Source organism: Abramis brama (assembly GCF_963993115.1).
Source record: "Abramis brama genome assembly, chromosome: 6".
In the NCBI taxonomy this organism is placed as follows: Eukaryota; Metazoa; Chordata; class Actinopteri; order Cypriniformes; family Leuciscidae; genus Abramis; species Abramis brama.
The window spans coordinates 34251159-34277103 of NC_139968.1; the positions used below are offsets into that span (position 1 = coordinate 34251159).

The window sequence follows — 25945 nt, forward strand, 5'->3', positions numbered from 1 at the left end:
CATAAAATCCTCCCGCGGGAAGCGATATTTTTTTTCCCAGGATGGTAGGGGAAGACTCATGAATATTAATTAGGGAAGTCATCCCTGATTGGTCTGATGACCTACCCCCTAACCCCGCCCTAAACCTACCCGTCACTGGGGTTAGGACCAATCAGGGATGACTCCCCTAATTAATATTCATGAGTCTTCCCCTACCATCCTGGGAAAAAAAATATCGCCCCCGGGAACCAATGGATGGTACTACTCATCTCTTCTAGGAGGTGGAAAAATCAACAAGCTATTTATGACTGTGTACAATGTACTGTTTAGTTTAAAAAATTGTTCAGCGCCTTGGTTAAAGGCGCTATAAATATAATTAAATAAATAAAAAATTATGCACAGGATTTCTTAAAGATTTAAATACAAATGAAAATGTTTTTTCAATTGTAAGTTTTAATTTAAAATTAATTAAATTTAATATCAGCTTAATATCTAAAGAAGTTGCATTAATAGGCTATGTTGTTTAAATTGTGTTTAAACGTGAAAACGTCTACGAGTGTAACTGTACTGTGTACAAAGAGAATCGTAACGCTGACAAAATTTTTTTTTTTTTTTTTAATAAAAGTTGCTGATAAAAACTTTTGTATTTCAGATAAAAATAGTGAATAAATGTTTGTGGTAAAGCCGCGGATTGGTTGCGCGCTGCAAACACAAGCATGTGAAAGCACAATGGCACGTGCTGCTCCTCAACAACACAAACACTGCAACACGCACCGCATACACACTGCAAACGGAGTGTACAGATCACTTTCATTGTATGGAATAAACATGCAATGTAATTGAATCGTGACTGAGGCTGGCATACTGCCAAAAAGAAACTCATAACAGTACGGTGAGTAAATTAAGACTTTTTTTTTTCATTGAATAGCCTATAAAAATATTTTATTGTTATTGAGGAAAATTAATTTATAGGTCTGCAAAATGGAAATACTGTATGTCAGTATTTACACTGCAGTGAAAACAGTATAGTGTAAAAAGCATAAAAACATCCTTCTAGTCTTTCCTCCTGAAGTTAATAATTAACAAGGTTGAGCATCCACATCTGTTCACTGATCGTCTGATGCATATAATGAAACACCAAAATTAACAGATTAACTGACTGCATCAACTTCTTGCCTTTTCATCACAGAATGATCTCACCTTATTTCGTCTTGTTGGTTTACACAATGCAGAATTATTCATGTCTTTCTCCTGGGCCTGAACTGCATTAACAATAACATAATGCATACATGTTAACAACAAAGTTTTCAATCAAATATTGAAATATGTGCCTTATAAAATATACATATTTTAACATATTAATTGTTTGCACTCCTGACCTGTTTTTCTACATTTCCTGCAGATGCAGAAGATCCCAATGACTGCAAGTACAATCAACAGAGATCCTCCAGAAGCGGCAGAGATCAACACTATCAGAGACACTGAGACTGGAGGAGGAGAAGAAGAAGAAGGAGACTGTGTTGTAATGTCTGAAGAGAGACATTAATGTAAGTGAATGCATCAGTGTGATCTACACCAGAAGACAGAGATCAGGTCAGTAAACACACACATATATCATCAGTGCTGTGGTACCTGCACATGTGTGACAGAGTGTGTTGATGTCCAGATGTGTGGTCTGGTTGCTGATGGGATTGTTCAGCACACAGCTGTAGGTGTTTTTATCCTGATATTCCACCTCCAGAGGTAGAGAGAGACTGATGCTGAGATCACACACACTGATGCTGGACAATACACTGATTCCTTTGTACCAGGAGAGAGTCGCATCACACACATTCAACACTGATGAACACACCAGTGAACAAGTTGATGATGATGATGATGATGAAGAACAGTGTGAAGAGTTACTGATGATGACAGGAACAGGCAGACGAGCTAGAAAACGAGAGAATGAAGAGGAGTATTGATATCTTATTTCCAGCTCAATGTTTTGCGTGAGTGTTTAGGGCGGTGGTATTCAAATGGTGGACCGTCATTGGTTTCATCCGAACCATGGGACATAATTGTGCCCTTTTACCATTTCTAAAGTTTAAAACGAACAGCGCATCAAAAAAAAACGCAGTTCCATTTCAAAAGCTTCTCTTATGATGTGCTGTTAGTAGCGCTATGGGAACACTTTGTGTCAAGTCAAGTCAAGTATATTTGTTTAGCGCTTTTCACAATACAGATTGCATCAAAGCAGCTTCACAGCATTAAGCCAAAATAGCACAACAAGGTTTGTTTCTAGTGTAAATTTATTGATTGAAAAATTAAATTAAATATCCCCAAAATATCCCCAACTGAGCAAGCCAAAGGCAACAGTGGCAAGGAACCGAAAAACTCCATCAAGTGACCTAATGGAGAAAAAAAACCTTGGGAGAACCCAGGCTCAGTCGGGGGCCAGTTCTCCTCTGGCATTTATGAACTAGAGGCCGGGTTGTAGTTTGAACTGTAAGATTAAAAGTATTATATGAATGCCTCGCTGAAGAGATGCGTCTTTAATCTAGTTTTAAACTGGAAAAGCGAGTCTGAGCAACGAACAGTATCAGGAAGACTATTCCAGAGCTTTGGAGCTAAATGTGAAAATGCTCTCCCTCCTTTGGTTGATCTGGATATCCTAGGTATGACCAAAAGCCTAGAATTTATTGATCTTAAAGAGCGCGATGGATTATAGGGCGATAGAAGATCCGTTAAATAGACTGGAGCTAAGCCGTTTAGGGCTTTATAAGTCAGTAGCAATACCTTGTAATTAATACGGAACTTTATAGGTAACCAATGCAGTGATGATAAAATCGGTGTTATATGATCATATTTTCTTGATCTAGTTAGAACTCTAGCGGCTGCATTTTGGACTAACTGTAGCTTGTTTATTGAGGATGCAGGACAACCGGCTAATAAAGCATTACAGTAATCTAGTCTCGAGGTCATGAATGCATGAACTAACTTTTCTGCATCAGAAACTGATAGCATATTACATAGCTTAGCAATGTTTCTAAGGTGGAAAAAGGCTGTTCTTGTAACATATGAAATATGATTTTCAAAAGACAGGTTGCAATCGAGTATAACACCCAGGTCTTTTACTGTAGAGGATAAAGTAACAGGACATCCTACGATGTTAAAGTTGTATTGTGAGAGGTTTTGTGGGCGGTTTTTTGAACCGATGATTAGTACCTCTGTCTTGTCTGGATTTAATAAAAGAAAATTACGCGTCATCCAATCTTTTATATCTTTAACACACTCTGTCAATTTGGATAATTTAGCGTTTTCATCCGGCCGTGATGAAATATATATTTGAGTGTCATCAGCATAACAATGGAAACTAATTCCATGTTTCCTTATAATATTTCCAAGTGGCATCATATATATTGAGAATAATAGAGGGCCCAACACAGATCCCTGCGGCACTCCATAGTTTACTGAAGTTATGGTCGATTTTTCTCCATTTAAATAGACAAAATGGTAGTGGTCAGATAAGTATGATCTGAACCAACTTAATGCTTGTCCTTGAACACCAGTATCATTTTGTAGTCGATCTAAGAGTATTGTGTGATCTATAGTATCGAACGCAGCACTAAGATCAAGTAAAACTAATATTGAGATACAGCCTTGGTCAGAAGCTAAAAGTAAATAATTTGTGACTCTTAATTTCCTCTCCGTGGAGGTCAGATGTCCGTGAGTGAAAATATAATAAAAATCAGCACACAGCTAGAAAATGAAGTAGTTCTGATGAAACAAGTCACAGACACTTTTTTATGTTTAATACGGTAAAGCATGGTTGATTTTAAGTGCTATATAAAAAATAAAAAAAACATGACTTTACTGGAGTGCTGAATTGCAGAGCATATCCACGTTGCTATGATGATCAGAGGCTTTTCTAATGCTTTATTAAAATGCTAGCTGTTTTCTCAGTTTTGTTGTATGTTTTTTATGTTATCCAGAGAAAAGCGTGTTACGTCCTTAGGGACGTTTATAGTGTTTTTGGGTGTTTTCTGTGTTTCTCTTTTTGGTCTCTTTTGTCTCTCTTCCTTTCTCAGGCCGTCGCTGATTGGCTGTTTTGCCTGTCAGTCATTCGAGTTGAGTGGGTGTGCCTTGTGAGGCGGGATCCTCATCATCCTGATGCCTGACACCTGGAGAAGCCCTACATAAGGAGCATGCTACTGCCAGTGGGGAGAGAGACTTTTTGGTTTGATTCTGCTTGTGTGTTTTGTTTCTTTTTGCTTGATTTAGTTTTGTTAAGTGTTTAGTGTGTGCACGTTAATCGTGCCTTGTTTGTGATTGCCCCAATAACTTCTTGTTTGTGAGTTCTGAAAGATTTAAAGGAGGAGAGGGGATAGGTAACATACATTTGCACTTAGTTGGATTTTTTTGTCTATATACACTAGGTTAGGGATTTGTGCCACCCTCTGTATTTTGGTTTTGTTAGTTATAGTAGTTTGGTTATGACGTCACGGACGTTGAATACTTTTTCTTTGATCTTTTTTTAAAATTCTTTTTAGTTCAAGATTAGATATAAATGGTTTAGTACTTTAGTTAGGTCCTTTTGATTTTAATTTTTGTTTGTTTGGCACAATCCTGTTTTCCCCTTTGTTTCTTCCATTTTGCTTCGTTCATGTGTAAATATGAATTACTTTTACCTTTCATTAAATTAACTTCACTTGATTTAATGTTCCTCTTTTAAAACTCTCTCAGCAGTGTGGGCGACGACAGATGTTCGATAACAGTATATCACTGCTCACGTATTTCAAACTTAATTTACCCCTAAACGAAGAACGAAAAAGAGCTTCTCCGAGTATACCGGTGAGCTTTAGTCATTTTGGTGTGATCAAGCGCAGCTTTCTGGCCGAGACACATCCGACGAGAGGCAACAACACAGTCAGCTTGGTGTCTATGGAGTTTCATTTGTGTCTTTTTTGTTCAATCAAATATACTGTGTTTGAGAGTATTTTGTAATTTAAAAAAAATTAAAAGATTGCAAAAAAGTCTTCTTAAGGCTCAAAAATACAGAAGTTGATGATAAAATGGTTTGCAGTGCGTGTAAATCTTTGAAAATGTCTCAGGTTACGTATGTAACCCTGGTTCTCTGAAGAGGGTACAAGACGTTGCGTCGAGACGCCGTGGGGACGCAATCACGCAGGGGCGTTCCCACACCATCTCGACGCAGCTCGATTTCCCTTGAAAGAGAAACTTTATTTTTCTTTGTGCATTTCGAACACTTTTCATCACAAACGCACAAATGTTGCTCTTTTCTTTTAAAGAAAGAAATGGCATTGCTCGCCATGTTTTGCTCGCTCTTCTCTCAGACACACTGCGCAGCAGAAGCGGGAAAACGTAGTGGGCGTGGTCAATCCGGTGACCAATAGAAAAGGGCCTCCCATCCTGGTTGGTAGAGACCGCCCTGAGACACAGCTTCATTCACAAGCAAAACTTGCATGCAAAAGATTTAGACCCGCAAAAAATACAGCAGAAAAGAGAGGATTTTTTTTTTCACAACACAAAATGCTTTTGTGATTAAAAAGTGTTCGAAATGCACGAAGAAAAAGGTTTTTAACGATTTACTTTAAAAATGCTCTGCAATCATTTTGCTATCAACTACTTTATTTTTGAGCCTTAAGAAGACTTTTTTGCAATCTTTTAAATTTTTTTATAAAAAAATAATTAATTTTACTCTCAAACACAGTATGTTTGATTGAATAAAAAAGACACAAATGAAACTCCATATGTGTGTTGGTGTGTATCAGGCTAACAGTATTCATAAACAAGTTGAAAAATAAACACATCACTGTTCACTGATGTACCTCTCTCTGCTTTAGATCCTGTCTTTCTGTTTTTCCTCGTTCCGCCTTCAGTTGGATAAATGATGATTAAATAAATATCTCAGATATCAGTGATCGAGCAGGTACAGTAGGTCAACAGGACTCATTTACAAGGTGTAGTAGATTTCTGTGCTGAGTACCAATTCTTAATGCATCTTTTTCTGGACTGACTATCAGTTTAGTTGACTTAACACACACTGCACCTCCTCCAAATCAAACACAATAGGCACCAAACCTGTTTGAGTCTGTCTACACTACACGTCAAAGTAAACACAATGCTGGTTCAATTGTCTTTCTGAATGGTATACATGATGATGTTTTTCCTCCATTATTGCACATTTCATCATAATGCTGCATTCGCTTGAATATGTTCATGACCCGTTTAATCTTTGAATCTCTAAATGCTGCTAATTATCTTGCACGTCTGTAGTGTGGCTGGCACCATCTGGCACCGCCTGTTAAAGTACACACATCACAAAAACCATCTGTGTGAACCGCTCTCAGAATATATTTTTGTAGATCTTCTGAGTTCAATGCAAAAGTTTTCAATGGGTCGGGGGAATATTGCTTCTGTGCTCTTGGTTGCTATAGCTACTATTATCTACTGTCACAACGCTGCCACATTTGCATTTTCAGTTGGCAGTTGATCTCTCTCTCTCTCTCTCTCTCTCTCTGTGTGTGTGTGTGTTATGGGTGTACAGATTACATGTGGGCAGTTGGTGTTTGTTTTGTGTCTCTCTCTCTCTCTCTCTCTCTGTGTATTTTTAAGGTGTACTCATGTGGGCACATATGATGAATCGACTTGTAAAAAGGTCCTTCTTTCACTTGACCTTGAGGCCACTCCAACACCAGGAGTTTTTGTGTTCATTAGTTATTTAATCTTTCAATTTTGTTTGCTTCATTTGTGTATTGCTTTTTTTCTTCTTCACCTGTTCTGCCTTCCTGAGGGCTTCACAAGGAACACAGCGGAAAGCCCTTTGCATAAGGACAGGAGCGTTCACGTCATCGTCACTCTCATTGTGTTGAATCAATGAAAGAACTGCGTCTCCAGTGAAGAACTGAACAACAGAACGCTTTTATGAACAAGAATCTGCTTTCATTTTCCTAGGGTAAAGTTGTGGAAATGAAGTTTCACTTTATTTTGCTCGCAGTCTTGTTTTTACTCTACAATGGTAAGACATTTACTTGTTACAATCTTTCTTCCAGTGTTTTTGTGAATGTACTGGAGTGACGGAAGGATTCAGGTTATTGTTGAACAATTGTTGTTACCTGTTAACTGATCGCTCTCCTGTTTTGCGTAGACAGAAAAATATCAATAATTAAAAAAATGAATAAATGAGAGATCGTTTTTTTATAGATAACGTTTTTTTTTTATTTACCACTGCAGCAAATGTTTTCCAGCATCTAATGCATAATTTAACCCTTTCCAGCAGTGACTGAATGACTTTTGAAATCCATATTTTCACACGAATTACATCTGAGCGACTCATACGTAAGGAATAATTGTAACGATAACCAGCTGGAGTGCCCTTGAGAGCCACCAGAGGGCACTCCACACCTGACTCTAATGTTCACTCACAGACTACATCTCCCATCATTCTCTGCCTGGACTCATCAGCACTCATTATCACATTCACCTGTATCTCATCTTCTTGTTTAGTTCACCCCATATAAGCCTGGTTCACCCCATCACTCACTGCGAAGTTTTGTATGTTGTTGCACTGCACTTCTGAGCGTTTTTCCCTGTTTTTGTGTCTCTTGGTTTTTGGATATCTTGCCCTGTTCCCTGGATTACTCTCTTGCCTCTGGTCCCTGGATTACTCTCTTGCCTTTGGTCCCTGCCTGTTTTGTTTGTTTGTTTGGACTGCCTTCCAGTGTATGACCTATTGCTTGTTCTTTGGATTACCCTTAAATAAAGCTGCGTTTGGATCTTTACCTTCGAGTCTCGGAGCAGATCGTAACAATAATGTATAGAGAGAAGGTCGTTATAGCGAATAACAAGCCCGACAGGCTGAACGAGGTCTTGACAGCCTGAAGGGCTTGTCATTCGCTATAACGACCGCCTCTCTATACATTATCCCGCTTATTACATGGCTACCTAAAAAAATAAATAATTAATTTGACACAAATTATTGATTTAAAAAGGCGTTTATTGTTTTAAAAACGATTGTATTGCTTCCGCCAAAGAAAAATAGTCCGTTCCGCGTCCATAGCAACGCGCTGTTTTGCATGGCAACGGTCTGTTATACTTCGCAGCGGTCTGTTATCAAGAAATAACAGACTGCATTCTACATTGGAATTCAGCCACGCCATGTAATAAATGACTATTACAAATGGTGAAGACATACAGTACACTGATTCTCCAGAAGGAAACACAATTCATTAAAACTCAGGGGGTGTAAACTTTTGCACAGGATAGAGACAGAGCGCAACGCGTCATAATCTGAAGACCACGCCCACCCAGGGGGAAAACAAACCAACCGTCCCCATTGACTTTGCATTGTCCTAAATTTATGTCCTAAACACTCGTTTTTTGGGGTCGACAGCTTATGAAAACTTATTTCTGGGTTCCTTAGCTTGTTTGCTGTACACCTTGTCACACAGCAGCTTTTAGGCAATTTTCTGTCTCTTGTTAGAAGCAAGAAATGACAAGGAGGCAGCCTCTCGCAATGCAAAGTCAATGGGGACGGTTGGTTTGTTTTCCCCCTGGGTGTGGGCGTGGCCTAAATGCGCTCTGTCTCTATGATTGGGGTCAAATTGTTCTTATTTTGTCTTCTGGAAAATATGTAAGTATTTTATTTTATTTTAATTTCCAATCCTCCTGGTCAAAGGTTTACACCCACTGGATCTTAATGTGTAATTTTTTTTTTTTTTTTTTTTGCCTTGAGCATCTGTGACTGTTTGCAGCTTTATATCACCCAGGCAGCAACACACACTATTAAGAATTAGGAATGTGATTTGTGGCCACATCCATAGCCAGGCTCCTGAATGGAGTGGGAGTTCGGAGACAGGCCTTGAAAGCCATCAAATCAATGTCAGAGGTAGCACAGCGAAGCAGCAGGTGGATCCGGATAAAGAGGAAGGATCCTAACTGGGCTGCAAAGAACAATAAGGAGGGGTAAAAGCAGAAGGGGGCTCACCTGGGACGCCAGGTGTTGCCGTTGAGCCCTCTGGAGGTGTCGTGGGCCTATCAACGAAACACCGGTGAAGGAGGGTGCCCACCTGAAGACCCTGATGATGTTTTTACCCCTCTCCCCACTTAAAATTAGGAAGTGCTGATTACAAGGGATATTAACATCAAGTCCTATGAGCTGAACTGATAGAAGTATTTTATGTAATGGGTATTTTCAATATTAAATGTATAGAGAAATGCAGATTAAGGATGCTGAGGTCAAAGACCATACACACTTACCCAAAATGTGGTTGACACAGTAGAACTAACTAAATCATATGATTAGCAGATCATTTTTAAACTAATCATCAGAACTAATCACAGTGAAGAAGACTTGAGTGATATTGATTTTTACTCAATTGTAGGATTTAAATGTACATGTATCATTTGTACTGGGAGACTCACTTGGTTGTTGTGGCCAGTGATCTCCCGGCCGTGAATAAAACTTCATTTCTACAAAGAGCAACTTAGGAGTCGTGTCAGGTATATGCTGCGCAGCTGAGAAATAGATTCTACACTCAAAAGACAACAACAGAACATCTATGTGTGATTGAGGAAGTAATAGAAGTACTAAAGATTCTACGCTCAAAAGACAACAAAAGAACAGCTCAAGTGTGATTGAGGTAGTGATAGTAACTTCTTGACGGGACGCCGTCACCATACTTCAGGGAAGTATTGTATTAGGAAGTCAGATATAGTTGGTTATATTTGTATTAAATATTTCCACGACAGGAATCAAGCATATGTAAACTTTTGAACTGGATCTTTTGTGTAAATTCAGTTATTATTTTGTCTTGTGATCTACATGTAAACAAACATCATATGACTTGAACTCTAGTTACTCTCAAATTACTTTTGGTGCAAAAAAAAATAAAAAAAAATTTATTTTTCATGCAGGACAATTTTTTGTTTTGTTTTTGTATTTTATACAATTTCATTAGAAATATACGTGAATCATTCTAAAAAAAAAAAAAAAAAGTATATTGTTTGGCCCAAAACATATGAATCATACATTTAATCAAATGTCACCCAACACAAAATAATGCTGCCCCAGCAAGTTTTCAAACCCCTAGGCCTAGGGTTTCCAACCCATATCAAACACACCAGAACAAGCTCAAGGTCTTGAGGGTCAGATTTATCAGGGTTGGAGTGAAACTCTGCAAGACTGTGGCTCTCCAGGACTGAATTTATCCAGATATATTTATTTAATCAAAATCTTCATATGTAGAATATTCACAGCACTATTGTAAATTTTTGTATGTCTTGTGTTTGTTCTTCAGGTGTGTCTGGTGTTGGTTCAGATGTAGTGCCTGTGTCAGTGATCAAGGGAGGTTCAGTCACTTTATACACTGGTGTTCAAACAAACCAACAAGAAGTTATTAAATGGTATTTTAATGACACTCGTATAGCTCAAATCAGTGGAGATCTCATTGATAACTGTACAGATGTTCAGTGTGAAGATGGAGATGAGAGATTCAGAGACAGACTGAAGCTGGATCATCAGACTGGATCTCTGAACATCATGAACATCACATACTCTGGACTTTATGAACTGAAGATCATCAGCAGCAAAAGCAGCAGTGACAAGATCTTCAGAATTGCTGTCACTGGTGAGTCATTTAATGAATGTTTAAATGCAGTTTATTTATGTTTAAAACACATTGTCAATGTGTTTATTGATTTTTTTACAGTGATATTCTGAGTTATTTTCTTTACCTGTATATTAATTCACACACAGTAGACAGATAATCTTTACAAACTTGCAGCACAAGTGCAGTTTATAAAACTCACTTTACATCATTAAATAGCTTAATTAGATATAAAACTAAAGGCCCATTCTCACAAGAACTATAACTATAAACACCTATGATGATAAATACGGTATATTAGCGTTCACAGGAAGCTTCAGTTGAATTCAAATGGAGATGTCAGTTATAATCATGCCATTTCTGACCAACTTCTATTATCTGTTTAAATGAGGATTTTATATCAAATAAGGATGTAAAATGAGTTTTAAAAGCACAAACTTTCTATTTCAGAATGAAAGATTGTGCTGAATCTATTTCAGTCGCATTCATGATCACAGTTATTTCATCTTGTAGAGGGTTTGTTGTTGTTGTTTCCATCAGCAAAAGATCCTCCAGCATTTGTTGGTGTGTGTTTCAGGTGTTTCTGCTGCTGAAGAAGATGAAGTGAAGAGAGAGTCAGTGAAAGAGGGAGAATCTGTCACTTTCGATCCCGGTGTACCGGTAATAAAAAACCCAAATGATGTGACGAAGTGGTATTTTAAAGACATTCTCATCGCTGAAATCACTGGAGATCAGAGTAAGATCTGTACAGATGTTCAGTGTAAAGAGAGATTCAGAGACAGACTGAAGCTGGATCATCAGACTGGATCTCTGACCATCACAAACACCAGAAACACAGACTCTGGAGAATATAAACGACTGATTATCAACAACAACAGCAGCTTCAGCATCACTAGACTGAAGAGATTCAACCTTACTGTCATTGGTGAGTGTATAATTCAGTCATTAAATCCATTTTTCTTTGAGAAATTAAAATAACAGTTCAATATTTTAAATAAACGTAATAACTGTTGGGTAGTGACCTGTCTAAAAAAGGGAGCTTTGACTCAATAACACTTTGACTAACATTGCAATTATTCAATAGCACTTTTTTATTAACATGAAAAATGCATAATATCAAAATATTTACTCCTGTGAATGGTGTTTCCTGTTGATCTCAGTGCTTTCAAGCTGTTTTAACTGCTGTTGCTGAACAGATGGTGCCGTTTATCAGTTCATATGAAAAAAATGATTCATTGACTCGATGAAAAAAAATTATGTTAATTGGTTCCACATAATTGATTTTAACTACATTTAAACAAATGCATTAAGTTGAACTTAGTTGAACAAGTCAATGAATCATACAGTATTGTTAAATACTTGATGTATTATCATTCACTCTGTAGTAATAATGTCTGTTTCTCTGTAGATGTTCCAGGTTCAGGTCTGTCTTCAGGAGCTGTAGCAGGAATAGTTGTTGCTGTTCTGCTGGTTTCTGTAACTGTTGCTGTGGTTTACTACCGTAGCCACAGGACCCATGCAGCAGTACCACAGAGTGTAAGTATTACATCTGCATTAACAAGATATTAGAGATTAACTTTGCAAAAATGCCTTTAAAAGAACAGTGGTATGAATATGTTTTATATTATTATAATTCTCTGTGTAGCATAAATGTACTCTGTGAAAATGTTTATTTTTTTAACAGTACAGAAGCAAATATTCACCAGTGAAACAACAAAACAATCAAACACACCAATAACTCCCAAATAAACAAAGTGCACTTTTTCAGAGTGTCTTATTATAAAACAGCAATACAACAGTTTAAGCATTTTAGATGTGATATTGAAAGGTTTATATTACTGAAGTACAAAAGATGTGATGTGTGTTTTGACACAATATTTAGGAAATTTAAACCTCTGTACAAACAACAGGAAAAGTATTTGTATGTTTGTTGTGTATCTGAAACATCAATCCTCCTCATCACTTTAACCTTCTGTGAATCTGTGTTTTCTTACAGGAGGATGGCATGTGATAACTCACCATGTGATACTTTGAGGAGGATGAGCCATATCAGATTCAGGCTGAGGCTGTCAATCAAACAGTGCAACATCATTTATCCTTTTAATACTTTCATTGAAAGGGACACTGAAGAGAATTAGGAAAGAGTAAAGTTCCTAATGTATACCTCTTGGCCCCTATGCAATTTATACGCGGAAATTAGTTTCTACGTGTATATAATACGCAGTTTTTGCGTGCATATGATAAACACTTTATTGCGTGTAATACACACGCACCACACACCACTAATCCTACCCAAACGTAGAATAGATACGTACCCCACACCACCACTAAACCTAAACACGAGAAACACAATGTGTGCTATAGACAGATAGAGTATTTTAAGAATCCATTTTTCCGTTAACCACAGCCAGACCCTCTCTGGAAGGCCATGATCCTCAAATTACGACGTCACCCTCTGTTTCCTGACCATCTAATCGCTCGGTTTGGGAAGCGATCGTCTTTTCAATCTGTATAGCTCGACTCTCAGATTCTTTGCTCCGCTTCTTTCACTCGGTTATTAGCACACTACACTTCTTTTGAAACATCCAGAATTTTCTCCAAAATCAGTTTTTGTTTAGCATCAATCATCCTTGCAATGTTAACCGTCAAAGATACCACAACTTCACTCCTAAACTTCCTACTAGTAAAGTAAAGAGGATCAGTAATTGTGTCACGATTCCAGCAGTCGGTACCAATACCAGTCAAAATCACCTATTACATATCAATTTAAATATGACATCCAAAACTGATTTGTTAGATTTTTTTTTTTTTTATGATTTAAAGTCCCCTTGTGTTGAAAATCCAGCTTTTAATGTTGTTTATATGCCTATGTGGTGTTTTTAATATGCTTTAAGAAAATTCATGTCAACAGCATTGCTGAGTATTTTCTCCTTAAATCTACAGTGAACCAAAAACAGTCTGAAAAACACGGTTTGAAATCTCTGGTGTTTCTGACGTCATGAACTACCTTGTAACCAATCAGATTCTCGAGAGATGCCAGGTTATAATATATTTTTCTGTTGATAGGAAAAATCGGATAGATTTAGCAATATAGCGGGTGCATGATGTATATTATGCTGAACTATATGCCTTTCTTCACTGATGTTCTGAGTTGTTCAAAGCTTTTCTAAGGATACTGAGGCAGCTTTCTGACTCTGAGATGGCGAACGGGAACATGGTTTGTGTAACATAAGCAACACATTATAAGCTGTTTGATAACATAGTCAAGCAAAAGACTAATCATATTAATTACTATGTGTCCGACGTTGTAGAGAGTGATATCATTGTGCAGCGTTTACCTCAGTAATATGCACCTCATTATCATGGGTGGAGGCGGGGCTATTTGCATATGTTTTTTTTTGCATTTACCTCAAAGCTGGCATTATGACCAATATATTCCATTCATTCCTAAGGGACATTATTTTCCTCCTCAACACGAGGACAGTATGCATTACTGATACAGGTGGTTTTACTGGTATTGTTGCTGTTCCTGGAAAATACTGGTGCTAATATTTATGGTTTAAACATTAACCCTTACTTCATCAGAAAACACTCTCCAGCAGCTACACTGAAACCACAACCAGCCTTAATAAGGTTTGAAATTCATTGATTTATTTAAAAGTTGTGTAAATGTATTTATTCTGATAAATGCCTATTTTAACGCATATGATACAGACTGTTAAAAGTTGTTACTCTGGCATTAAACCTGAAACATATGCCTACCTAATGTGACGTTTGTCAGGAGTGTTACAGCAATAGTAACACACAAATGTGTCTATACTTGATAAAAGAATGTAATTAAATTATAGTAGGTCTTCATTTGTTAGAAATATAGACTTGTTCGTTGAAATGTGCAACGTTCATTTTTCCTATACCTGAAGTTGTGAAAAAAAAACGTGCATTTTATGAGGTGCTGATTAGTTTGTCTTTTTCAATTAGTCTTTTTTCCATTTCTTGTCTCTTTCAGTTCTATTGTGTTAAGATTGACTAGTGTGATTGTCTTGTAGAAAATTATCACTGTTTTGAGACGATTGCCTTCACTTAAATACTCTATTAAGTCTAGACGTTAGCTTTAGACTTACAGTTTTTCTTGCTTCTTTCCTTTGGCAGCATTCTTGTCCTCTTGTTCCTAATTTTGGATTTGTCTTTTTTTCTGGTGCTCACTGTAAATGTAAATAGCCACAATAGAGGATGTTTTTCTTTTCTGAAACAACAATCTTTGTATGTTTTATTATATTTCATTCATAATGGCTGGAATCTGTATCTCTAAAATATTGTTATTTATAATATAATATAATTTTGAATCATTGCGTTATAAATTATTTAAACATGCTACTTTCACTAGCAACTTTATAATGGTTGTTATTACGTCTAGTAATGTCATGATGGATGGACAGCTGAGTTTGTTTTGCTGTCTGTTCTCTCCCTCTCTATTGTATTCCTCTGTGCTGCTGCTCTGCAGACTTTCTAGTTATCAACTACTCCATCCATTGGCTCCAGCAGGAAGAAGCCCAGCAATAAAAGCAGACATAGAATCACAGCAAGCAGAGACTTGGAGGTTTCTCATTATGTCCTGCCACAGACAGTTTGCCATCTGTTGCTGTGATGGGAGAAACGAAGCTTTTCACACTGTTTTGAATCGCCGCACGCTGGTGACCCCTGCTGGTCAGAACAGTGTTAATGCAGGGAAACTCAGTCCAAACATGCATAAAAATACACTTTTTACAAAACAATTTCAAATGTTTTATTGAAGGTGTAATCTGTTAAATGCAATTATCATCTAATACGGTTAAATATGAAGTGTCTTTACAATATTTTATTCAATTTTAGGGCTGTTTTAGTCGTTTAATGGAGAGCTTGGTTAATCAACAGTCAACATTTGTTTTATGTAGTTAACTCATAGCTGTCAACAATTGAAAATAAGAGATATTCCCGGAACCTATCCCCAAAATAAGGGAAATTTTTACACGATTCTTACCCACAAACTTAAAAAAACAACAAAAAAAAAACAACACTAGTTCCGGTTTGGCGGAATAAGTCCTGCTTTTAAGTAAGAGAACAGGCTTGTTTGAGATGAGCAAAATCTGCGCAGAACCGATCAGCGCGAGATGCATGCCGGTTAGAAATGTGTCCGAGTCAAGGGGGCAGGGATTTGTATTATTTTGAAGGTACCCCCGGACGCCGCCATTGGCTAACGGAACCCCACCTGCAGTTAGCATCCCATTGACTCCCAGGCGTCACTTTGACAGCGAATAACTTCACATCTGAGGCGTTTAAAGACTCCATTTGTCCATTATTTATTTCTAAAGAAACACGACAATGTATAAAATGCTCCATTACCTTGTAGCTTATGTTATGGCCCTGTAGAAGCAGTTTTTGTAAAAGTAGGCTAATGATTGCGTCATAGCCACGCGACTCTCTGTCGCACAGTAAAAAATTACCGTATGGACAGGAGGAGAAGCTCGCAGGCAATATTTTATGAGCATAGACGTCTATGAGGCAATCGGGGGGACGTAGAGTCAAGGGAGAAGCCCATATAGAGTCCATAAAAGCAACGGGGAAAAATTGTGCAACAACGTTTTGAGGAATTGGAAATAATTCGGTATGTGGCAAGTATACAAGTAGCCTAACATTTATCCACGATCTTTAAATAATGTATCTACTTAATTAAATAATGAAGTATGGGTAACGGGGTATTAACGGGGGATGGAGAAATTATCATGAAATTATGCAATGGAAAAAAAAAACATCTCAATGTCAATCGCGGTTAACTTTATTCCTTTATTTATTTACAGATACGCTTGAAGATGAATGTGATCCCTTTCATCCTGGTCGGAAGCCATATACAACATGTCCTATCCTACATAACCTAATGTAAAAAATAAAGAAAACCGTTTCTGTTCAAGTGTGTTTGTCCAAGTGTGCGCCTTGCCTCGCCTGAAATGTATGCGAGAGTAGGCGGCTGCAGTGAGAGAGGAGGAGTGAAAAAAGCGCAGGCAAGCCGGACAGATCTCTCTTCTCGCAGTGGATCTGGAATATGCACAAAAAAGTGCACAGCTGTGTTAACAAACTATGTGCAAGTAAAAACAAAGGAAGGGTTTCAACAGTATTTTGTTAATCACTTAATGTCAGTAAAGGTGTTTTGATGTGTGTATTGTTCATCAGGTCATGGAGATTCATCAGTCTGCTGTGATTCTGCTGCTGGTCTTGTGTGTGTCGTTCTCCACTCATGCTCAACCAGCCGGTTATTACAATTTCCTCAATCAGCATAGGGGTCCTTTTGTGAACAGGGAAATGTGTACCAGTGTAATCAGAAACAGAGGCATCACTGGACCTGACGGTGGCTGCAAACCTGTCAACACCTTCATACAAGCAAATTAATATGAAATTTACCCAGTTTGTGGCGGAGGAACTCCACAGGGCGGAAACCTGTTTCGGAGCACCACGCCTTTTAATGTGGTCACGTGTAGATTACAACCTGGGTCGATATACCCAAACTGTAAATATCGTAGAGGGCAGTTGTCCACTCGTAATATAGTGTTGGGGTGTGTAGGCGGCTGGCCTGTACATTATCAAAATGAGTAAGTAAAGTACAGATGACCGGCTGAAGAGAGCATCACAGAGCTATAGTTGCTAATCATTTGTTCACTTCTCCTTTCCCATCTTTCTTTGTTTCTCAAATGCAAAAAGAGAAAAAAGTGAGTCAATCATGAAGCCAAAAATAATATAGATGAATAAATACAAAATACAAATAGAAAGTGTACCCCTCTGTCTTTATGAGACTCTGATATGAATGAGAATATCTTCACTGTCTCTCATCATTTACCTTAAATGAGCATAATGTTAAAAATATCTTTACAATATTTCTTTAAGTTGATGGTATATTCTGCACTTCTTCATGCATGTCTCTGACTCTGTGTGCAATAGTGCTTTTCATGTGCAAGATTCAGCTAGTCTACTGAATTTTTAAGCACTCTGTTAACACTTTTTGAGCATTTATTAAAAAACATTTTTAATGTGAGAAGTGAAAGAGCAAAAACAGATGAGGGAAGAAAGGCACAGATGTTTTTTTTTTTTTTTTACCTGTCTGTAATCCTCAATAAAACTTCTCTACGACCTTTAACCTCATCTGCATGATTGTCTTGCATCTCAACAACATCACAATATTGTGCAGCATTGCTGTCGTAGTCGTCACTGCGCAACACTTTTGGGTCTAGCAACAACTGTCTTTCAAGAGGTTCAGCCATTTTACTTGTCCACCATTTCTTATTTTATTGCAGTCTAAACTCTTGTTTCACGCAAGTTTCATAAATATTTTCTGGGGTTTGTTCATTACCATATTGTTGATTACTGTAAAGCCTTCAGACAAAATAAATTTGTTAGAACAAAATATTCATTTACCCAGAACAACAAGGTAAGACCTTTAGAACTTAATGTCTCTAACACAAATACAGAAAAACAAAGGGACTGGAATGAAACCGTGCACAGCTGGGTGAACAACTGTCAACTATAATCGAGATCACGTCAAAGTGACTGACAGAGAACATCTCAGTTACTATTGTAACCTCTGTTCCCTGATGGAGGGAATGAGACGTGGTGTCCCTCCGGTCACAATGTTTAACTGTCCGCTGAAATACCCGGGATCCTTTTATACCCGTAGCATGCAAATTCCACTCGCCAATTCTCATTGGCCTTTTCTGAAGTCTCAGAGGTGTTTAGGGATCTGAAGTCTCAGATGTGTTTAGGGATCTGAAGTCTCAGAGGTGTTTAGGGATCTGTGACCCCTGTGTCAGTCATTGACATCACGTCTCATTCCCTCCATCACCGAACAGAGGTTACAATAGTAACGAGATGCTCACCTAGTGTAAACAGAGACAAAATATATATTTTATTTAATTTTTCTCTGTTGTAACAGAGAACTATAACCATCTTTGTTTGATAATTGCAGTTTTATGTTTTTCTTGATTTCTCCCAGTGCTGTGCTCTTCTTTGAGTAAGTCTACCTTTAACTTTAAACCTTTAATTAGCTCTTAACTCATATTCCTTTATCAGATAAATATCCATTAACCCTCACCCTTTTAAACCAGCAACATGAAGCATAACTGCAAACTTCATCAGGTTTCCTATGAGAGAGAAATATAGTAACATTTAACAAAGTTATGCGTGTCAGCCTGAGCAACTCACAGTTGACAGTCTCCTTCTCATATTTTTCTCTTAAGGAAAAGACTGTAATCTCACAACCGTGTGTGTGTTTTCTGTGTGCTGGACTGAGAAACTGTTTGATATCATCTTGTTTGAGTATCTTATGTTAGCAATGCAACGTTGTCTTTATCAAACTGTGTGATCTATGTCATCAGACATTATGAAAGATGTGCAACTCTGAGCAACTCTCTCAGGCTGACTCATGCTGATCACACAAAACCTCAAATGATGAAATGATACTGATATATGATTAGTTAGCCGTGTGAAGTGTGTCTTTATCTGTAAGGGAATGTACACAGTTTAGTGCTTCCTGCTTTTCTACTGAGACATTTCTACTTTTAAAGTAGACTATACAAATGTATATTTTCAATATTAATATGTAGAGTGTTTGGCTTGTCTTTTGCACCACCTATTCAATTTTTTTTTTTAAAGATATTGTCATGTTAAACTAAACAGAACTGAAGTAAGCTGACTCAATTTCTTCCTTATACTCCATTTCAACTATTTCAATATTTAATTGCGGTATGTCCTGAAGAAAAATCTGTATCTTTTTTTTCTTTTGCCAATAAACATAGCCATCTTAGATTAGTGACGATATGTAAAGAATACACTAGGACTAAGTTGGGCTTCACCAAACTTTAGTCAGAGCTAAGACCCAAAATAGTATTGTGCCGGCTTCTGCTTTTGATTTATTTGATACTGCAATTTGGAAACTTTTAGTTTTGCCCCTGGAGTTATTCAAACTAAGCACCAGAAAATACCTGACTCTGTTGAAGAAAACTGTCAAAGATTTTGTAATGGGAAAGATCTGATGTGTATGAGATGATTTCTTAATGATGGGTAAGAGGACAACCTAAGGCAGGGGTCACTATATATGTGAGATGGGTACGAGAGTTGAGCGGATGATTGTTAGGCCAAAAGCATCATTAAGGGGGGAAGATCTGTGAGAAGTTACAGCAGTTTGCCCAAAAAATCTGAGCTCCTCCATATCTGATCACCAGCAACTGCATTCCTTGGACGGCTTGTATTTCATTGTGAAAAGTGTCCACAACCTGATGCAACTATAGAGGAAAAGGATATTATTTTATAAAAAGCTAATGGGAAATGGGCTTTCAAGAACCAGCTGAGACCATGAGGTGATTCCCTTAATTCCTGTGGAGGCCATAACAAAACGTATGAATATAATTAGGAACATGACGTTTGTTGCCTTAATGGCACAAACTGTATTGAAGTTGTGGATTCAGTATTACTCTGAAGCCATTAGGCTGTGCTGATGTGGAATATCCTAGTTGTCTATCATAGTTTACACTCATGCAGGTCCTTAGATGTGGCATAGGATCATTTCAGTGGTGCTGGCTGAAGTTGAAGACCGCTTTTGCTAATTTAAGAGACGGTCTGGGTAATTGAAGTCAATTCAGCATTTAAGCTTAAGATAACCTCACAAATGCTACTAGCATCATTTATAGATTGTTGTAACAGTTCTTTTCATGTATTTTGATGAGGTGCAAGAAAATAAGTCATTATTACGAGAAAGTTTCTCATTATTATGAGATGTTAAGTCATTATTATGAGAAAGTTTCTCATTATTATGACTTGAATCTTTATTTTTTTTTATTCAATGTGGCGGAAACGGGCTTCCATAGATAGGCTGTGTTGATGAGGGATTGCAGGAGCAAGGGCCTGTTTCAGAAAGGAGGTTAAGTGAAAACTCTGAGTATGTTAACCCTGAAATGAGGGAAACTCTGGGTTTTCTGTTTCAGAATGAGGTATGTTAAACCTGAGAAAGCAGAGTAAGTCAAGCCCGTTTCAGAAAGAGAGGTAACTTATACTCAGAGTCAGTTACCATGGTAACTTACTCTGTGACCCTAACCTGGTCGGGAGCAGGTTTTCTTCGGTAAACCCAGAGTTTATTTCGGTCTCCTCCCATTTTTTTAAAGAGGAAGTGGTGTTTAAACATCTCATTCATTCTTACAGTACATTTTTATTAATAAAAATCTTTTATTAATAAATAAAATATTGCTGTTTTTACTGCTGTTTTTTTTTCTATTTTTTTTTAATAACAGTAGTAGATTAGAGTTACATAATGTAGTTCTAAACAAATTCTACAGAATTAAACTGGCATTTACTTAAAATCACTGAACTGTGTTCATCTGTGCAACAGAAGTTGATGTACCGTCCTCCTGCTGTTCTTCCACAAAGCGATAAGAATACCCGTTTATACTTACATTTAAACTTAGATTCTATAGGCTACTCCACATAAAAATGTGAACAAATCTGAATGTGTAGATTGTTTGATGTATAGACACATAATATTAACATTACCTTTGTAGGCCTCTCTGTGGCAGAAGAAAATCAAAAATAGCCAAAAAATAACATATATAAACCTCTTACATTTTATGAAGGCCCTTGGATCTTCAGGAGTGACTGGCTCTGCTGCACTGCTAGACACTGGATGCTATTTAGTTATTTAATAATCAAATGTTTGTAAAGTCAGGTACCCTACACCAATAATATGCTCTAGCCTTACCTGACTGAATTATGTTTTTATATTTCATTTTCAGCTACTGCCATAATACCTGCAGGAAGGCACCTACATGAAAATTAAAATTAGGCTGAATAACATACTGTTCTTCCAGTTTCACCTCAGATATTATAACATTTGGGTAAGTTATAACATATGGGTAAGTAACTCTAAAATAGTTATTAATTATTAACTACAAATGACATCTTCAACAGTGTAATTAGATTAATGTAATAATGACTATCTTTAGAAAGTATTTGTCTACTTATTACTAAATCCCATATCAACCTCAACCACTTGAATAATACAAGGAGAGAATATAAAATAATATATATATATATTTATATATATATAAAATAAGGTATAAAAATATACCTTTTATGTTAAATATACAGAATTGTTCTATAGTCTAATGCAATTACATCAGATTTTACTTTAAATTACAGAAGAATTAAGAGTAATCCCTTTAATTAAATTACAGTATTTAGATTACTTGGTAATTAATTACACCCATCACTGTATAACAGTAATTAAAATGTAAACGTACGCATTAAGGAGGCCCTTATTTTTCAAGTTTTGATTTATAATTGTCTGACCCCCTCAAGTTGTTCCAATACATGAAAAAATAATTCAGGCAAAATATGAGCTCATTTGAACAATATAGAGGTGGCTCGATGACGTTGAAATTTTGTATAATCATTTATTATGCTCAATTTGTGATAATTACCACTTGCCTAATTTTATCTAAACTATTTAAATTACATACTTGCTTATTTAATGGCAATTCTGAATGTACACCTATTTTGCACAAAATATATTCTATGCATTTCTTGCAGAAGCATAAATTGTGTTAAAGGAGCTGTATGTAAGAAATGTATTTCAATTAATCATAAAATGGCCCTGATATGTCACTAGACATTAAGAAATCATGTTCATTTCAAATACTTATATCACTGACAACAGTAGTCCGGCCAGGATATTGTCATTTAAAAAGTGATAGTTGCAGCCCTCAACTGATGTTGATGTTGTCATGTTGTGTTTTGGCCTGATGCCCCACCCTCCACCTATCTACCAATCACAAAGTCAGTAGTGTTTCAGCATCCGGGTTGCCAGCTCTGCTCTAGTTACCACAGCTACGTGTCAGCCTACGTTCCTGCTGGATCCTGCAGCCTATCTGGCAACCTCGAGTCAGGGGGAGGGGGAGGGGATACACCGCTCTACAGTAATTTGAAAGTGATTGCAGTACCAGTTTTGGCCACAATCTTACATACAGCTCCTTTAACGACGGGCTAACGAAGCCACTTTCACAGAAATGCGTGGTGTTAAGAAACTCTGAACTATTGACTTTGAACTGTGCAAACTTAGTCCAGGCAAAGTAGCGTTTTACGACAGACTAACTGTAAAATAATTTTTTGCAGCTTAGATAATTTCTATGAGGTGTCCAGAACAACATACTAAGTCCTAAGAAATCGTAGTTGAGGAAATATGTTAAATTCTCATCAATCCGAGATGTGCGCCAATAAGGCCAGGCAACAATACACCCCAATGGGGCTATTTTTTTTCCTTTACTCCTATCAAAATGAAACTTTACACAATGAAAGTATACCCACGAAAAGTAATTTTTTTTGTATTACAAGTTTCTTTGAAAATTTATTTTAATATGCAAATGAGCTATACACTAATCGAATATGCCCAAAATACACCCAAATAGGCTTAATTTTTTCCTTTACTCTTACCACAATAAAACTTTAGATAGTAAAAGTATACATGAAAAGTAACTTTTTTTGTATTACAAGTTTCTTTTGAAATGAATTTGAATATGCACATGAGTGCCACACTTATTGAATATGTCCTAATTTGCATATAGGCAGAAACACCATTCATATGTATGACAAATACATCGGCCCAATCTTCATCCAATCATCCTACTGCCAATGGGTGATGGCAATGCTGCTTTTAGACTGGCCTCTAACCTGAAAACTGCCTGGCTTGGTAGTACCTGCCAGGGGTATACTATAACCCCCACTGGTATAGTCTTCAGGGTCAGTAACAACAGGTAACAACAACATGGGGAGGTTTATTTTTTATTTTTTTTATTTTATTTTATTTTTTTTTCTTTAACTTACCTAGATATTGCTATTGCTAGCTTCTCATAACACTGCAAAGCTACTTTACAAACGGTAGAAGTCTGATGTGTGGCCCGCCTGGTCTGAAATACTTGCTAACTACAAAAGAGAAGCAGTTTTGGTGTCTGGCAAAATTATTTAAAAGAGCTGTAATGTCTGGAAAGTGTGTCTATCTGGTTTTTCATCTGTCTACTGTGTGAGAGTGAATCGTTTAGTTGGAAAGAATGACTTCTGCCTGTAATCTCGTAATCTTACCAACAATACCAATCATTTGTAAATCTACCAGGCCAAAATTTAATCTCACCACATTACTAATGACTAAGATGGCTATTCTGACTTTCTTCTGATGTTATCTGTGGGGGAATGTCATTAGGTAAGGCTTGTTCGCAAAAAAAAAAAAAGAAAAAAAGAATTTAGAAAGCAACTGGAGGCAAGATTGTGCAATCAATTCTTAAGGTCAATATAAGTCTTTTTGTGGCAAGTGACCCAGGTGAGTGTGGCAAGTGACTTCAAATTTATCGTGTTTATGCATAGGTTAACTTACTGAATGGACATGAATGTGTTATTTATTTGGCCCCTGTTTTTTCTACTTGTGACTTTATGGTTTCTTGGCCATAAGTCAATTAGGCCTAGTGTTGAGCTCATTTGCATATTTAAAATAGATTTTTCAAAGAAACTTGTAAAACAAAAATGTTACTTTTCATGTATACTTTCACTGTGTAAAGTTTTATTGTGGTAGCAGTAAAGGAAAAAATTAAGCCTATGCGGGTGTATTTTGGGTAGCCTATATTCGATTAGTGTATAGCTCATTTGCATATTCAAATTAATTTTCAAAGAAACTTGTAATACAAAAAAATTTACTCTTCATGGGTACTTTCATTGTGTAAAGTTTCATTTTGATAGGAGTAAAGGAAAAAAATAGCCCATTTGTCTGGCCTTATTGGCACACATCTCAGATTGATGAGAATTTAACATATTTCCTCAACTAGGATTTCTTAGGACTTTTAGTATGTTGTTCTGGACACCTCATAGAAATGATCTAAGCTGCAAAAAATTATTTTACAATTAGTTCTATTTTTGGCTCCAAAATTAGTTACTTTGCCTGGACTAACTGTGAAAAGATGCGTATCATCAGTTATCTTACAATAGTCAAATGTATGTTGTGTAAGATATATTTGGTTAAATAATTAATATAGTACTCACATTGAACTGTGATCAAGTAATGGGCTATGTGATTTGATGCATTCTGCAAACTGTGTATAGTATTGAATACAATGCTCAATGCTAAACGTTTTAGAATGAAGAATTTTGCTGACTTGTAGAATTGCCTACAAAAACAGCGAACTTTGATGTGCTTGAGCTACCTCTAAATATTAATATTTTTGCCCCATTTTTTTCTGGGGTGTTTTTAGCATAAATGGAACAAATCTAGCGGGTCAGGCTGCAGAAAAACGGAAAAAAAATTGTTTGGTACATTTAAAGGGGACATATCATGCTAAATCCACTTTTTTAGCCCTTATATGCATTTTGTTGTATATTTGGAGTGTTTAGAAGTACAGAAAAGTTGAAATTATTCTCTTCAGGTACTTCGTTGATATCTTTATATTCTGTTTTGGTCATATTTTTCAACCTGTTCCGATTTTTCTGTTCTCTATGACGTTTTTTGAACTATTAGGCTACGTCACAGTATTTGCAGCGGAACTGCCAAATAAGGACATTGACTTCCGGCCCAACACTTCGAGCAATCCGCCATTTTTATTTCTCGCTGCAATTTTGTAGTCCAAGCTAAAGGATGCAGAAGTTACGAGAGGGTAAGTTAAAATGTTCGGTTGTTGGATGTAGTAACCCACACGCTTCATTACACCGTCTAATGTAGATGAACTGCCGCGCTTGTGAGCAGAGAGAGAGAGACCCGGTCGCGCGCGCGCGCACTCTCTCTCTTCGGAGCCAGGCGAAAGTGTAAACAAGACTTCACCGTCTCCAAACTAGACGCTGTCTTGCTCTCTCTCCCTCGCACATATTAATCAAAATAAATCGACACGGTGGTAAAAGGTCGGAAGAACAATGTTTCATGTGTAAATACAGTTACACACCATTGCGATACATCCATATGAAGACGTTGTTCTGCAGGTTCGTCGTCTTCATTTTCATCTCGCTCCGGCTCCGGCTCCGACTCTGGCTCGAACATGTAAGGCTGGCTGGACAAGTCTTGCGTTGTTGACATTTTGTTAATAACGTGTGAATAAAACGTTTCTGTGCCGCTAGATAATCGTATCTCTGCTATCAAACTACAAAAATGGCCGAACAGGGTGGAGTTGAACCGAGTGTCACCTCTGCAACATGGAGGTATGAAGTGTATGAAGTGTCTCAATAGGGGTTATGCGGAACGCCCAACGTTCGAACCGGAAAACAGGTATAAACATTTCCGGTTTGCATTACCGTACGCATCTGCAGCGGTAGGTGATCTC

General features: G+C 37.1%; 1 protein-coding gene across 2 annotated transcripts; it reads left to right on the top strand.

The window, feature by feature from the left end:
- The first annotated feature begins 6777 nt into the window (after window positions 1–6777).
- LOC311085059 (uncharacterized protein) lies at window positions 6778–16533 on the top strand. 2 transcript variants are annotated; one of them, XM_084117462.1, is made up of 6 exons: window positions 6778–7000; window positions 10281–10610; window positions 11167–11514; window positions 11998–12125; window positions 12586–14222; window positions 15091–15616. In XM_084117462.1, the coding sequence occupies exons 1-5, from the start codon at window positions 6952–6954 to the stop codon at window positions 12598–12600; spliced, it is 870 nt and encodes a 289-aa protein (XP_083973588.1). In that variant the 5' UTR covers window positions 6778–6951; the 3' UTR covers window positions 12601–14222; window positions 15091–15616. The 2 variants fall into 2 exon arrangements, with proteins under 2 accessions (XP_083973588.1, XP_083973589.1); XM_084117463.1 differs by lacking the exon at window positions 15091–15616 and adding an exon at window positions 16424–16533 and having other exon boundaries at window positions 6779–7000.
- The last annotated feature ends 9412 nt before the right edge of the window (window positions 16534–25945 follow it).

Coding starts and splice junctions, on each gene's coding strand:
- LOC311085059 (XM_084117462.1), top strand. CDS start 6,952: ATGAAGTTTCACTTTATTTTGCTCGCAGTCTTGTTTTTACTCTACAAT. Junction 7,001..10,280: donor CTTGTTTTTACTCTACAATG/GTAAGACATTTA, acceptor TTTGTTCTTCAG/GTGTGTCTGGTGTTGGTTCA. Junction 11,515..11,997: donor ATTCAACCTTACTGTCATTG/GTGAGTGTATAA, acceptor GTTTCTCTGTAG/ATGTTCCAGGTTCAGGTCTG.